The sequence below is a fragment of the Rhineura floridana genome, chromosome 2 (assembly GCF_030035675.1).
Source record: "Rhineura floridana isolate rRhiFlo1 chromosome 2, rRhiFlo1.hap2, whole genome shotgun sequence".
Lineage (NCBI taxonomy): Eukaryota > Metazoa > Chordata > Lepidosauria > Squamata > Rhineuridae > Rhineura > Rhineura floridana.
Window position 1 is genome coordinate 2,061,158 of NC_084481.1, and position 15,477 is coordinate 2,076,634.

General features: G+C 43.7%; 1 protein-coding gene across 2 annotated transcripts in view; it reads right to left on the bottom strand.

The window, feature by feature from the left end:
- The window catches only part of SUCLA2 (succinate-CoA ligase ADP-forming subunit beta), a 28,969-nt gene extending 20,300 nt beyond the window's left edge, over positions 1-8,669 (bottom strand). For both annotated transcript variants that reach the window (XM_061607578.1, XM_061607577.1), the window contains exons 1-2: positions 8,507-8,669; positions 5,450-5,627 (exon numbers count right to left, since the gene is read on the bottom strand). In XM_061607578.1, the coding sequence (XP_061463562.1) occupies positions 5,450-5,627; positions 8,507-8,605 (277 nt within the window). In that variant the 5' untranslated portion in view covers positions 8,606-8,669. The remainder of the gene's footprint in view (positions 1-5,449; positions 5,628-8,506) is intronic.
- Between the last annotated feature and the right edge of the window lie 6,808 nt (positions 8,670-15,477).

The following is a 15,477-nucleotide window of genomic DNA, read 5'->3' on the forward strand; positions in this document are numbered from 1 at the left end:
AAATTTGCAGATGATACAAAATTGGGAGGAATAACTAATACCCTGGAGGACAGAAACAAAATTCAAAGGGATCTTGATAGGCTGAGCATTGGGCTGATAACAGAATGAAATTTAACAGGGATAAATGCAAAGTTCTACATCTAGGGAAAAGAAACCAAATGCACAGTAGAAGATGAGGGATACTTGGCTCAGCAATACTACATGTGAGATCATGGGATTGTTGTTGATCACAAGCTGAATATGAGCGAACAGTGCAATATGGCTGCAAAAAAGGCAAAGGCTATTTTAGGCTGCATTAACAGAAGTAAAGTTTCCAGATCATATGAAGTACCAGTTCTCCTCTATTCGGCACTGGTTAGGCCTTATCTTGGGTATTGCATCCAGTTCTGGACACAACACTTTAAGAAGGATGCAGACAATCCGGAATAGGTTCAAAGGAGAGCAAGTACTCTTCAAGTACTTGAAAGGTTGCCACACAGAGGAGAGCCAGGATCTCTTCTCAATCATCCCAGAGTGTAGGACATGGAATAATGGGCTCAAGTTGCAGGAAACCAGATTATGACTGAACATCAGAAAAAACTTCTTAACAGAGCAGTACACCAATAAAACCAATGACCTTGGGAGGTGGTGGGCTCTCCAATACTGGAGGCATTCAAGAGGCAGCTGGACAGCCACCTGTTGCACCTGCTTTAAGCTGGATTCCTGCATTAGCTGAGGATTGGACTCGATGTCCTTACAGGCTCCTTCCAGCTCTTCTATTCTACGATTCTATGATGTAGCACACCAGATCCATGAACCAACCTTAAAGAGAGAACCAATTACAAAATAAGTGGAAAAAAGGTCAGGGGGCTGCAACAACGCATAGACACCCTGCGACTTATCAGAGAAGATGAGGACTTCCTCGATAAAACACAAGAGGAATTAAGGGAGCGACACAAAGTGCAGGAAGAAAGCGACAAGGAAGAAGAGGACTGCAACAGCAACAAATCCCCGTGGAGGACTGTCACTGTAAGGGCAAGGAAAAACAGGAGGGAGTCAGAACTGATGCAACTAACAAATCGCTTTCAGCGTCTCTCGGCAGACAGCACCCCTGAAGAGCCTCAACAAACTCACCTGCATCAAGAGACACTGACTGCAAAGGAAGACTCCACACCCCAGAAGAAGGAGGCTGATGCAACCACTGCTCGCGGCAAAAAGAGGAGGGTGCTGGTGGTTGGAGACTCATTGCTCAGGGGGTAGAGGCACCGGTATGCCAGCCGGACAAAATGAATCGGGAAGTCTGTTGTCTCCCTGGGGCACGCATCCGGGACGTTGCTGACAACCTGCCGAGGCTCATTGGGAAACAAGATAGGTACCCCTTTCTCCTCATCCATGTGGGCACAAACGACACGGCCAGAAACACCTTGGAACAGATCACCTCAGACTATGAGGCTCTGGGTAGGAAGGTCAAGGATTTGGGGGCACAGGTGGTCTTCTCGTCGATTCTTCCCGTGAAGCATAGAGGACTACAAAGGGAAAGGAAGATACTGCAGGTCAACAACTGGTTACGCAGATGGTGTCGACGGGAGAGGTTTGGATTCTGGGACCATGATCTAAGCTTCTTGGAGGGGGGACTGTTGGCAAGAGATGGACTGCACCTCACGAGGACTGGGAAGAATCTCTTTGGCAGAAGTATGGCAAAACTCATCAAGAGGGCTTTAAACTAAAGCTTCTGGGGGATGGAGATGATAGCTTAAATACCGATCCAAAGACAGCGGGTTGTAAACGCAAGGATTTGAAGGGGACAGGAGATACTGGGAGAGAGAAAGGGATGCACGGCAAAGCTCATGGTATATTAACGGAGGAATCCAATCAGGACAAAAGAGACTTCTGGTGTCTATATACCAACGCGCGGAGCTTGGGAAACAAGCAAGGGGAGCTTGAAGTCTTAGTGCATCAAGGCAAATATGACTTCATAGGGATAACAGAGACTTGGTGGGATGACTCCCATGATTGGAATATAGCCATTCAAGGATATAAACTCTACAGAAAGAATAGAAGCAACAGAAAAGGAGGGGGAGTAGCGTTATACGTCAAAGACAAATACACCTCTATGGAAATCCAAGAGAGCGAACAAAGGGGTCCGGTAGAGACCATTTGGGTAAAAATAAATGGAGAAACAAATAAAACCGACATGGTAGTAGGTGTCTACTACAGACCCCCTGGCAAAGAAGAGGTGGTAGACGAGGCCTTTCTCAAACAAATCTCTGAAATCTCAAGGAGGCAAGAAGTAGTAGTGATGGGGGACTTCAACTACCCAGATACCTGCTGGGAGACAAACTCTGCGAAGCACAAAGCCTCCAACAAATTCCTGATGGGCCTTGCTGATCATTTCCTCTTTCAAAAAGTAGAAGAAGGAACAAGGGGATCGGCAATCCTGGACCTGATCTTAACTAACACGGACGAATTGGTCATGGGAATTAAAGCAGTTGGTACCTTGGGGGAAAGTGACCACGTAATGCTAGAATTTATGATTCTGGGGAAAGCCAAAGAAGAATATAGTCAAACATGGACCTTGGATTTCAGGAAAGCCGATTTTAGCAAGCTCAGGGAAATGATGGGTAGGATCCCGTGGCTAGATAGACTAAAGAAAAAAGGAGCCCAAGAAGCGTGGGAGTTCATGAAGAACGTATTACAAAAAGTGCAATCGCAAACAATTCCAAAGAGAAAGAAAAACGGAAGACATCGGAAAAAGCCAATGTGGCTACACAGAAGACTGGTGGAGGAGGTAAAAGTAAAAAAGAGCATGTATAAAGGATGGAAGGAAGGACGCATCACCAAGGAAGAGTACCGACGAGCGGCTCGGGCTTGCAGGAATAGCGTAAGGAAAGCTAAAACTCAGAATGAGCTGAGGCTGGCGAGGGAAGCGAGGAACAACAAAAAGGGGTTTTTCAGATATGTTCGAAGCAAGAGAAAGACCAAGGAAACAGTGGGACTGCTGCTCAATGAGGATGGCAAAATGTTGACAGATAACAAGGAAAAGGCAGAACTGCTCAACGCCTATTTTGCCTCCGTTTTCTCCCAAAAAGGGAACAGTGTGCAACCTTGCATCGGTAGCAATCTCAGTAAGGGGTCGGGATTGCAGTTCGAGATTGATAAGGAGATAGTCAGGAAATACCTAGTTAACCTAAATGAGTTCAAATGTCCAGGGCCTGATGAACTGCATCCCAGAGTATTGAAGGAAATTGCTGATGTACTCTCGGAACCTCTTGCCATCATCTTTGAGAAATCCTGGAGAACGGGAGAGGCGCCGGAGGATTGGAGACGGGCAAACATCATCCCGCTCTTTAAAAAGGGTAAAAAAGATCTGGGGAATTACAGGCCGGTCAGTCTGACTTCGATACCGGGAAAGATATTAGAACAGATAATAAAAGAGTCCATTGGCAACTATCTAGATGACAATGCTGTGATTAGTAGGAGCAAGCATGGGTTTGTCAAGAAAAAATCCTGTCAAACTAATCTCATCTCTTTTTTTGATCGGGTCACTAGCTTAGTAGATGGTGGAAATGCTGTAGATGTCATCTATCTAGATTTCAGCAAGGCGTTTGACAAAGTCCCCCACAACCTTTTGATTAGCAAACTCATCAAATGTGGACTACATGGAAATACTGTCAGGTGGATTCACAACTGGTTGGAAAACCGTACTCAAAGAGTGGTCGTTGGTGGCTCTGCTTCGGACTGGAAGGAGGTTTTGAGTAGAGTGCCACAGGGTTCTGTCCTGGGGCCGATACTCTTCAACATTTTTATCAGTGACTTAGATGATGGGGTGGAGGGAAGCCTTATGAAGTTTGCGGATGATACGAAACTGGGAGGGATAGCTAACACAATAGAAGACAGGAATAAAATCCAAAGGGACCTTGATAGACTAGAAAATTGGGCTGAAATTAATAAAATGACATTCAATAAAGACAAATGCAGGATTCTGCATTTAGGCCACAAAAACAAAATGCACGGATACAGGATGGGAAATACCCGGCTTAGCAGTAGTGCGTGTGAGAAGGACCTTGGAATTGTAGTGGATCGCAAGTTGAACATGACCCAGCAGTGTGATGCTGCGGCAAAAAAGGCAAACGCGGTTTTGGGCTGCATAAACAGAGCTATAGTTTCCAGGTCGACGGAAGTAATAGTCCCACTATATTCTGCATTAGTCAGGCCTCATCTGGAATACTGCGTTCAGTTCTGGGCGCCTCATTTTAAGAAAGATATAGACAAGTTAGAGCGGGTTCAGAAGAGGGCAACGAGGATGATAGCCGGTATGGAGAACAAGTCTTATGAGGAAAGGTTGAAGGAACTTGGCATGTTCAGTCTGGTGAAGAGAAGGCTGAGGGGTGACATGATTACACTCTTTAAGTACCTGAAGGGCTGTCACATAGAGGAGGGTACAGATTTGTTCACTGCTGCCCCAGAGGCTAGGACTAGGTCTAATGGTTTTAAGTTGTAGGAGCGTAGATTCAGATTGGACATTAGAAGGAACTTCTTGACAGTAAGGGCAGTTCGGCAATGGAACCGACTGCCTAGGGAGGTGGTGGGATCCCCTTCGCTGGATGTCTTCAAGCAGAGGCTGGACAGCTATCTGCGGGAGATGCTCTAGCTGTGGATTTCCTGCTGTGAGCAGGGGGTTGGACTCGATGGCCTACAAGGCCCCTTCCAACTCTATGATTCTATGATTTACCGGTAAGAGTAGTGAAGTTAACTTCATAAATAGAAGATAGAATTGTAAGGGGCTCCATATCTAAAAAGGGGAAAAGTCTACTTGTTAAAAGTGTGGGTGCTCTATGATGAGAAGAGTCCTTGATTTCCTCCTGCAGGAATAATGGAGTCATCATAAACCCTCAGTGAGTGACCAAAGGGTTGGGGACTTTGAGGGCATGTTGAACCTAAACAAAACTCTTATACTAAAGGGAAGGCACTGAGTAATCTCACACTGGGTCACTATATCAGCACTAGGGGATTGGGCTATTTCAATGGTTCTAAGGATGAAGTGTTCCCAAGAAGGCCTCTCTGAGTCCTGAACTGATAGATCTGGGATACCCCCAAAGCAAGGAGAACAAGAACTTCTTTCTTCAGCTCAGGGAGCCTTGCAGTGGAGTGGAGGACCAGGTTGTAAATAAGAACATAATTAGTAGTACAAACAATTGGGTTTTGGAAGAATTATCAATTACAATATTAATACCAAAAGATTCTAAGTACTTGTTTAAACCCGTCACACTTGGCAAATCTCTCAGTGGCATTCTCTCTTTCATAAAGTTGTGATTTTGCAAGATCTCAAGAACTGAGAAACAAGTCAGAATTTTAAAAATCTATTTTACCATACAGAATAGATTCTAAAAGGTTGTGCATGAAGCATTACATGAAACAACAACCACAAAAATGAAACATTTTACTGCATATATAGTTGTCAGTTCTGTACCTATTTCTTTTGCAATTTTGTAAGCTTCCTCTGGTGTCTTTGCAACCAATCCATATGGAACAGCAATGCCTGCTTCTTTCAATAGTCCCATGCTCAGGTATTCATGCAGTGACAAGTTCCTTCGCTGCTGCACTTGAAACACGTAGCTATTAAACAAACCTTGTCTTCCACTGAATACCTAGAAAAATCAGAAAACAACTTTCAGTTTAACAAGTCTTCACTTGTTAACACCCTGATTTATTACCGAACTTCACAACCAAAATATGTGTTCATGACGCAGTGACACCATTGTGGGATAAACAGCAGCTTCACCTTCTGGTCCATATAAATCCCACCCCACTCAAGTGGCAGGCTACACCTCACGAAACAATAGCACTGTCCCCAAAGAGAATAAAGCTTTCTTCACAAAAGCATCCAGAAGAGCTCAAGTTACGTGGCATATGATATATAAACAAATAAATGTTTATTGCCTTTTGAGTATGTGGTCATGGCTCAAACATAAGTAGACTATCAACTGTCATAATCACTATTTCCGCCATACATTTTTTTAATCCTAGGAAGAAAGACTGGGGGAGGAGAAAAGATTAATAAAACTGTAATTTCTGCAACTTCAGAAGCTTCAGAAGGTGTTGCAGTCCACATCTTCTCCATAACTGCATTCATGATACAGACGTTTGTGGCTTTTTAATATTAAAAAAGGCAAGCAAGGGAAAACATGATAGAGACATGTAAAAGTTATGCATGGTGTGAAGAAAGTTGATGAGAGAAGTTTTTCTCCTTTTCTCATAATACTATAACCTGAGGTTGAATGATAAAAGATTGTGGATAGACAAATCTGTCAAGTAGAACATTCAGGACTTCACGCAGCACATAGTTAAACTATGGAATTCCCTCCCACAAGATGTAGTGATGGCCTCCAACTTGGATGGCTTGAAAAAGGCATTTAGACCAGTTCACACTAACAATGGCTAGTAGTCATCATGATTGTGCACCACCTCCAGGATCAGAAGCCGCTTGCCTCCAAATATCAATCGCTGGAGAAGAGCAGTAGGAGAGGGCTGTTGTGCTTATGTCCTGCCCGTGGGCATCTGGTTGGTGCCTGTGGTGAACAGGCTGCTAGACTAAATAAGCCTTTAGCTAAATGTTCAATGTACAAATTCTGTATATCCTCAATCGGTACTGTTTTATCACTGTCTGGTAATCCATTCCCTACCCCCATTATTCATACCCTGTCCTGCTGCTGTAACCTTACTACAGCTAACAGATTTGCAATTTAAAATTTCAGAACCTTTCCTCCCAGTAAAGGCCAGCATTAAGAGAGTTGATGACTAGTTTGTTCTTCTAGCTTCTGATCCTGAGCACTCCTAAATGAACATGGAAGAGGGAACATTGGCTAATTGTGTGTGCATATGCATTTTTGTATGAAATGCAAAAGCAGTTATGACTCCAAGCTAATATCGAATCTCTGTTTTTTCCGTATCTGTAATCTTACATGTCTGTAACTTCAATCTGTTTAGGCCCCACAGCCTCAGGTTGATCCAGTTTGCAAGACAAACTTGCAGGAGAGTTTGCATGTTTATTTTAAAACAAGTTTCTTCTCACTTAGAAATCCTACTAAGCATTGCAGCCTTATAGAGTTAAACGAAGCCTTTTAAAGTACTGTTTATATTTGAAAGAATGGATAATTGGATTTTAACCAGACATTAGAAGTTTACAAAAAATATTGCTACAAAGATGCAAAACAGGGATATTATGTAGAATTAGAATATTTGTAAAAAATAAAATGAAGAATACTAAAGATAATCACCCAAAAATGTTAACTACGACTTTTGAAACTGACAAGCTCCAAACTGACAAAATACTAACATAGTATTTGCAATTAGCACCAATTCATTGCTACTAATGAACCTATGAACGGAAAAATTTCCATGAAATAATAAACTGGAAAAGCTCACTTTCCATCATTACCAGGGGCAGCCAACATGGTGCCATCCAGTTGCTGGACTCCAGTTCCCATTAGCCCTGACTATTGGCCTTGCTGGCTAGGGCTGATAGGAGTTGGAATCCAACAACAAAAGCAACCCCTCTGCTAGGTGGTTTGTTGTTGTTATGTGTCTCCAAGTGGACTACGACTTATGGCGACCCTATGAATCAGCAACCTCCAAGAGCATCTGTTGTGAACCACCCTGTTCAGTTCTTGTAAGTTCAGGTCTGTGGCTTCCTTTATGGAATCAATCCATCTCTTGTTTGGTCTTCCCCTTTTTCTACTCCCTTCTGATTTTCCCAGCATTATTGTCTTTTCTAATGAATCATGTCTTCTCATGATGTGTCCAAAGTATGATAATCTCAGTGTCATCATTTTAGCTTCTAGTGACAGTTCTGGGTTAGTTTGTTCTAACACCCAATTATTTGTCTTTTTTGCAGTCCATGGTATGCACAAAGCTCTCCTCCAGCACCACATTTCAAATGCGTTGATTTTTCTCTTATCCGCTTTTTTCACTGTCCAACTTTCACATCCATACATAGAGATCGGAAATACCATGGTCTGAATGATCCTGACTTTAGTGTTCAGTGATACATGACAGTCTAATAAGAATGCATCGTATGTACAAATAAATTATTTCCAACTTCTGGCTACAGCTTCCAACTCTATGCCACGTTTAATACCCGCATTTAGGTCTCGCTGCGGGTGCATGGGTTTATTGCAAACAGCATTCATTCCCACAGTCACACAAAACGTGAATGCGTGACCAACACCCCGTCCACAGTAAACTGCCGTGGGAAAGCATCTATGCTTTCGTTGGAACCGCATGAACCCTTCCCTCTCGCCGCACACTGGGGCGGGGAGCGTAGAAGAAAGCCTCCCGGTTTCCCTCCGCCTCCCCCGCGCGCACCCGGCAATATGTGCGCAAGTGACGTCTACGCTCGACGGCTCGATTCCAAAAGCTGGGGGGGGTGGAGGGCAGGGGGCGGATAAAGGACACGCTCTTCTCCTCGCCCACGCCACGCGAGCGCCGGTCCCGCCGCGGAGGAGGCAGAGCCCCCGGCCCGCCTCACCTTGGCACCTGCGCTCACGTCTGCATGACAGCCACCGCGACATGCCCTCAGCTGTTTCGCGGCCGCCACCGCCCGAGTGCAAATCATGGAGGCGGCCATAATCAACCTCCTTTCTCTCTGGCCCCCTCCGTCCGGGAGAACAGCCCCGTTTGCAGTGCGCTTGCGCGAAACACGTACAGGGCCGAGAAAGGCGGTCAGACAGAAACGTTGAACATAGACTTATACGCTAGAGCACTTGGCTGGTTTTCGTTTTCGTTTTCAGTAAGTAAACCCACCTCACCTCGGGAGTGAAAGTGAGAGCTGCCCTTGAAATAAATTGAGATAGCTCGGATTTTAAGATAGTTGTGATTAGACACCAGCTTCTCTGTCTGCCCACCCCACCCCCCCACGCCGGTGCCACCAAGAAGAAAGTCCTGAAGCCTTTCCCAACCAGTGTGCCTCCAGATGTTGTTGGACCACAACTCCCATCAGCCTCAGCCAGCATTGCCAATGGTCAGGAAAGATGGGAGTTGTGGTCCAACAACATCTGGAGGCACACTGGTTGGGAAAGGCTGCAAAATTATTGTCTCTACAACTGAGTTCTCCGTACATTTAAAGCACCTGACTTCGTTCAAAGAATCCTGGGAACTGTAGACTTACAGAGCTACTGTACAATCCCAGCACCCTTACAAACTACCGTTCCCAGGATTATTTGGGTGAAATCACGTATTTTAAATGTATGGAGTGTAGAAGCCTAAATGAGGTCTTATTTTCTCTGCCCTTAATTTTTTTTTAGCTTGCTGTAAACATCTAACCACCCTATTGAGGGTGCTTCCAGCCGGATGTTAATTGTGTAATCGGTGTTGCTCATACACACAGCCTTTGCAGCGTCCGCATCATAATGTCAGCCTACTTCTTACATTTAATCCAGATTTCTCTTTGAATTCCCGATAATGGTTTATGTGCTAGCTGTTAATTGCCAGCCATTATGCCTGCAAATATTCTGATACTGATTATGTAAAGCAAGAACTGAGCAAGCTTCTCATCACTGGACTCTTTTGGGGGTCCTCGCCCTTTTGGGTTTTATTTGTTAACAGTTTTGCATGCCTGCAAACCTTCTGGTTACCGGGAGTCTGTTTATAACTTCATTTGGCTACATGAGCAATGGCACTTGAGGAACTGAAACAGAATTGGCCATTTTATTTTATTTATTTTCAACTGAAAAGCTTCCAGAGCTTTTTTCAAAAATAAGACAATCCATGCCCTCAGCCTTACCATATAAAATATATGATACAAAGGGGAAACAGACTGGGAGGGAAGGAAAAAGCAAACTTTGCTACTAGTTCTTAAGTAAAAGGTTTTTGCTATGATCCACACTGGAATGGAAAGAATTAAGGGCAGACACAAGTTGCCAGTCTTTCAGCTGAGCCTATGAAGACCCTGCAATCCTATCTCTCCTTCTGCTATAGCCTGACAGAACGGCTGCTACTACATGGGTTGCGAGAGCCTGATGGAGAGGCCCTGCAGTCCTATCTGTCCCTTTAGAATGTAGGTGATTAACTTACAAAACCATAGTACAATATTAATGATATCTAACTTAGATCAGAGATACATCATCTGCTCTCTATCATTTCCCAGTTGCCCAGTGCAAATCTTCCATAGTTCCTGTTAATTTGACCTTACCTTGCTATGATCCAGGTCCAGGCAGACCCAACCCTATGTCCTTAGGCCATGCAAATCAAGGATGTAGGTACCATCCACTGTAGGCAAAGGTAATTTATTGTGCAAGAAGCAAGTGGGATGGACCTGGTGATGGAAACAGAACTAGCTCTTTGTAGATGGGCTTTGATGCACATAGCCCTCAAAACTCTCAAGGATATGCTAGTACCACCACCCCCCTCTAACTTGTAGTGGCCTATAAATTCAAATATTTCCCACCCTTCATCTATGTTAAGAGCACAATATATCTTAGGGAGAAGTTAAAAGGCAATAGTATAATAGTCATTCCCCTTCACCTTTTCCTTTGACTTGAAACAATGATGAGTAAACAGTGTCCTCTTCCAGAAAAATATGAAAGTGGCTATTAAGAAAAAAAGTCTTCAACCTATATATTGCCAGTGTTACAAATACATAAGAAATATTTTCTGCAAGTTCCCCTCCCAATTTGTGTGTGTGTGTGTGTGTGTGTGTGTGTGTGAGAGAGAGAGAGAGAGAGAGAGAGAGAGAGAGAGAGAGAGAGAGAGAGTTTAAAATGAAACATGTGCATGGGTGGAATCCAAAGATCTTGTGAGTGGAGTTCCGCTCAAGGAACCTATTAACATAAGCAAGAAGGTGACTTTCACTGATTCTCCTTTCCCCTCTGCATGGCCCAAAATCTGCTTCATGGGACTGAGGGACACTCCAGAACAACACAGGAGATGGTGTAGGAGACTGCAGGTGGAACTGCTGAAAATTGCCTCCATTTCTTTCCATCAACAAGAGCTTCTACTAGATCACCAGCCCTTCCATGAATAGAAGTTACTCTGGATCCAAGTCATTTTAGTTGTATAACTCATACATAATATTTGCTAAATTACAAATAACTTTGCAAATAAACTCTTAGACATTGACCTTCTCTCTTGTGCAGTTGTGAAGCTATTATGTAGTCCAGTCCAGCATCTGTTCACACAGTGGCCAACCACATGCCTATGCAAAACCGGCAGGCAGAACCTGGGTGCAATAGTACTCCACACCTGTGATTTCCAGGAACTGGCATTCAGAAGCACACTGCTTCCAATAGTGGAGGCAGGACATAAACATTGTGGCTAGTAGTAGCTGTATCTTCCATTAATCTGTCTAACCCTTTTCAAGCCATCCAAGCTGGTGGTCATCACTACTTCTTGTGGGAGTGAATTCCATAGTTTTACTATTGCTCTGTGAAGAAATTATTTGTCTGTCCTGAATCTTCTGACATTCAGCTTGATTCAATGTCCCTGAGTTCTAGCATTATCAGAGAGGAAGAAAAGCTTCTCTCTGTTCATTTTCTCCATACCATGCACATTTTATACACCTTTATCATGTGTTCTATTACATACCTTTTCTCTACACTAAGAGGGACCAAACATTGTAACCCTTTCCTCATAGGGGAGTTACTCCAACCCCTTGATAATGTTGATTACCCTTTTCAGAATGTCTTGGCATTTAAAGCCTGAAATAGTTTAAGACCCAGTTACCTTATCGGTATAGGTCTTCCCAAGCCTTAACCAAGGGTCGCCAACCTTTCCGGAGTAGAGGGCACATTTCAAATTTTGAGAGAGTATTGGGGGCATCTATCACAAAATGGCTGCCATGGGGATGTGGCATAACACAAAAGTAGTCATGGTGAAGCTTTTCCCATAATTGTATTTCCATACTATAAAAGCTTGACCTGTTGAATTTCTGCCTGCCCTACAGCTGTTAAAGGCACAAGAGCTTTTCCCGTGATGCCAATCCTAAACCAAAGCCTAGGCTGCCATCCTGTACCTGCTTACCTGGAAGTAAGCCGCATTAAACACAAAGAGACTTACTTCTGAGTAGAGGAAGAAGTCACCCACACTAGAGTGTAATTGTATTTGCAGAAAATAATTTCTAGGCACTACCTGATCTCAGGCGAACCCAGCACAGGAATGATGCATCCTGGTTGCTAGGGAAAAAGGAAAGGCAAACTATGGAGATTCCAAGGAGTATAAAAAAGGCAAGCAGGAAACATGCACGAAAAGGGAAGGCAAAACAGCAGCTCTGTAGGACTTCAGCTGCGTGGGGCATGTGGTCACCGATATCACTGCAGCTTAGCAATGTAGGTTTTACTGACATTTTCTGGATCTTCTGGATTAGACCTATTTTTCCTAACTCTCTTCCATTTCACTGGGTCAGAGGATTGTATCGAGTGCTGCAATGGACTTCTACAACAGATTGTGTCCAATGCTGCAATGGACTTCTACTCACGCAATGAAACTTCCCCTCCTCTCCCCTGCAACCCCCATAAACCCTCAAAATGTACTTCTGAGGGTTTGGGGGACCCTCAGGAGCAGAAGCTGGGGGTGGGGTGGAGTGGGAAGAGGAGAGGAAATCCCGCTGCGCAAGTGGAACTCTAAATATACAGCATTGGATACAACCCAGAGATTCCAACTACCAAACTGATTGAAAGTTACCCTTTTTTGTATATATTTTCTTTACTGAAATTTGAAATATTACAGTGACAACAATAAGCATACAACCAACCTTGTTTATTTATCAATTACAAGTTAATCAGCATACTTCATTTTAGTTCCAGTCAACCCAATGCCTTCCTAATTCAGCAAATCTCTCCAGGAGTCCTATGATCTTGGGAGGTAAGATTTTGCAGTCCCTTACTGACACACTGGAACATTGGATACCAGACCTTCATAACATTATCACATTTATTTATTAATTAAATTTATATCCCGACCTTCCTCCCAGAAGGAGCCCAGGGCAGCACATTTGGCTTTTCCCAACAAGGGTTAGTTGCTCTGAGAGCACAGCCTTCCAAATTGTGTGGAACCATACTTGAACTGAAAACCCTGCCTCCATTTTTCAGTGTTGGATAATCTCTTTATGAAACAAATTTCTCTGTATCACCTCTGTTACAGCAAACAATGCTAGAGCAGGATTTGGGGCAATGATAGTAGCTGTTATAGGTAAGATTACTAAAACAAAACCCTACCAAAAGTCCTGAGCTCGAGGACAGTTCCACCACATCTGGAGCTGCCCCCCCTCCAGCAGAGGGGCAACAGAGAGCGATTAGTCCTGTGTAACTTCATAGTAAAATTGTATCTATATACTACTATAAACACTGTTTCTATTTTCTGAGGGAGGCTGGAATGGTAGCTACCCAAGATTCGTTGCTAAATGTCACCCTTAGGCCAGCCTCCCCAATAGCCTGAAGCCTGCTGTTATTACCATACAATATATCCAGAAGCACATGAAGTGTGGCTACGTCTGTATTAACTCCATGCAGCCAGCTATGAGGGTACCCACTGTACAGCAAGGGTGGGGAACATGTGGCCTTTCAGATGTTGCTGGACTTACAACGCCCATCATCCCTGACCATGGGCCATGCTGAGGTTAATGGGAGCCAACTACATCTGGTGCCCCATCTCTGCTGTACAGCAGAGTTGTGTGGGGCTGCTGTGGAAGGATCAAAAGACTGTGAGGAGGAGGAAAAGAGGAATGGAGGGTGAGGCACAAAGAGATATGAAGAGTGAAAGGATAGACAGATCTGTAGGAGCAGAAATTAAGAACAGCAGAAGAAGAGTCAGGACAGAAGACAAAGTCTAAGTGGAGGCTGGTCCATTCAGGTGAATAGGACACTGCCCTACTAAGCTCAGTCTGTCCTCAGCCAGCTACACCTCCGTACTTTCTTACTTACAACCAGTCCAGGGGGTGGCATTCCTTGTTAGCTTCCTGTTTCCCTCACAGGACCCAGCAGAAAGAAGGATGAGAACAAAACCACAGTTAGTTACGTGTAGGAGGAATGGGGGTGAGGAAAGAGCTAAGTCAGGAGGACGCCTGTGATACATCTATGTCACTCCCAAAGGAAGGGTGTGCAATTATTTCTCAGTCAATATGAGCAATCTTGCACATAACTCCCATAGAGAGCAATTCAAAGTAAGACAAAACCAACCCTAAAGATGCATGTGATAGTGCCATTAGTTTAAATAAGGCTCATCTTAATGCAGTTGCTTTTTAATGATTTCTGTCACAGGGTTCACATGTGTAGCTTCTGGACTGAGGGCACTTCCAGGCTCAATATATTCAGGTAGGATTCAGTCGCATCCCATCGAAATTCATGCTGCACAATTAAAGCTGATTTGAAGCTCTTGAAAAACAAACCTGCTTCCTCAAAAGATCAAAATGTATTAGAAAGCGTGGAATAACACTTGCTAGATGCAATGTCATCTCATCTCCCCACAAACAAATCAGGATGAATTGTTCATTAAATAGCTGATGTCTTCTAATATCTCTGCAAACAAATTAGGCTGAATGCTCATTAAATAAGTTATCTGGAAGCACCTTGAGATCTGGAATTGTTAATGTGCGCGTTCTTCCTTTGGGATGAATTATGGTAATGTGCAAAGTGCTTTGCCTTGCCAGTAGATTATTGTTACTCTATAGAAAAGGGACATCGTGGAGAGTTTATTTGAAGTTAATACCATGAGCCATCAGGTGTGCTCTTGCCCTGTGGGGGATTCAGGGGGAGAGTGATATGTAGAATAAGTAGTAGTGTATTAGCAAATCTAAAAGTGCAGGGTCCCTTCATGATAGTCATAGCCACAGCAAGCCCTTTTTTGCTGCTGGATTGAGAATGTGATCCATGTTAATACCTTCTCCCACAACAGCAGACATCCCTAGGAGACATTAAGCATGAAAGAGGAGAGTGTTAGCTACTGAAAAGAGTCTTCTCAGTGACTGACTCTTCTCCTTTCACTCTTGATTGGCTCCAATGAGCAGGAAAGGACAAGAAAGCATGTTAGAAGACTCTCCTCAGTGACTAACACATTCCCTTTTCATGCTGATTGGCTCATTGAATACTGGAGACATAGGGACCCTCTTGGGACCCTGCTTCCAAAAAAGTAAGGGGTCTAAGACACACACCCCCAAGACCCTGGACGACTACACCCCTGAGAATAAGGAAAACATTCCACCTAATACTCTGGATTAGAACTTCTGGGTTAACATTAGAACACACATTTTGTCTCCCAAGGGTAAAAATGAAAACTCTCCATAGAAAACAATACAGAAATCCAAGATTTTAGTATAGCTGTAATTGTATAGTCAACAATAACAAAAAAGAAAACAGCAAAGGCATTTGCTGCTTAGTTGATGTGGTGCTAAAATTTTGGCTCTCTCCCTTGATTCCTGTGGCTAGCTCTCACTTCCCAGAGAGAGGAAAAGGCTTAGAACTAGAATCTAATGTATGCTGAACACAATGGGTTGTGTTCAACATAGTCCTA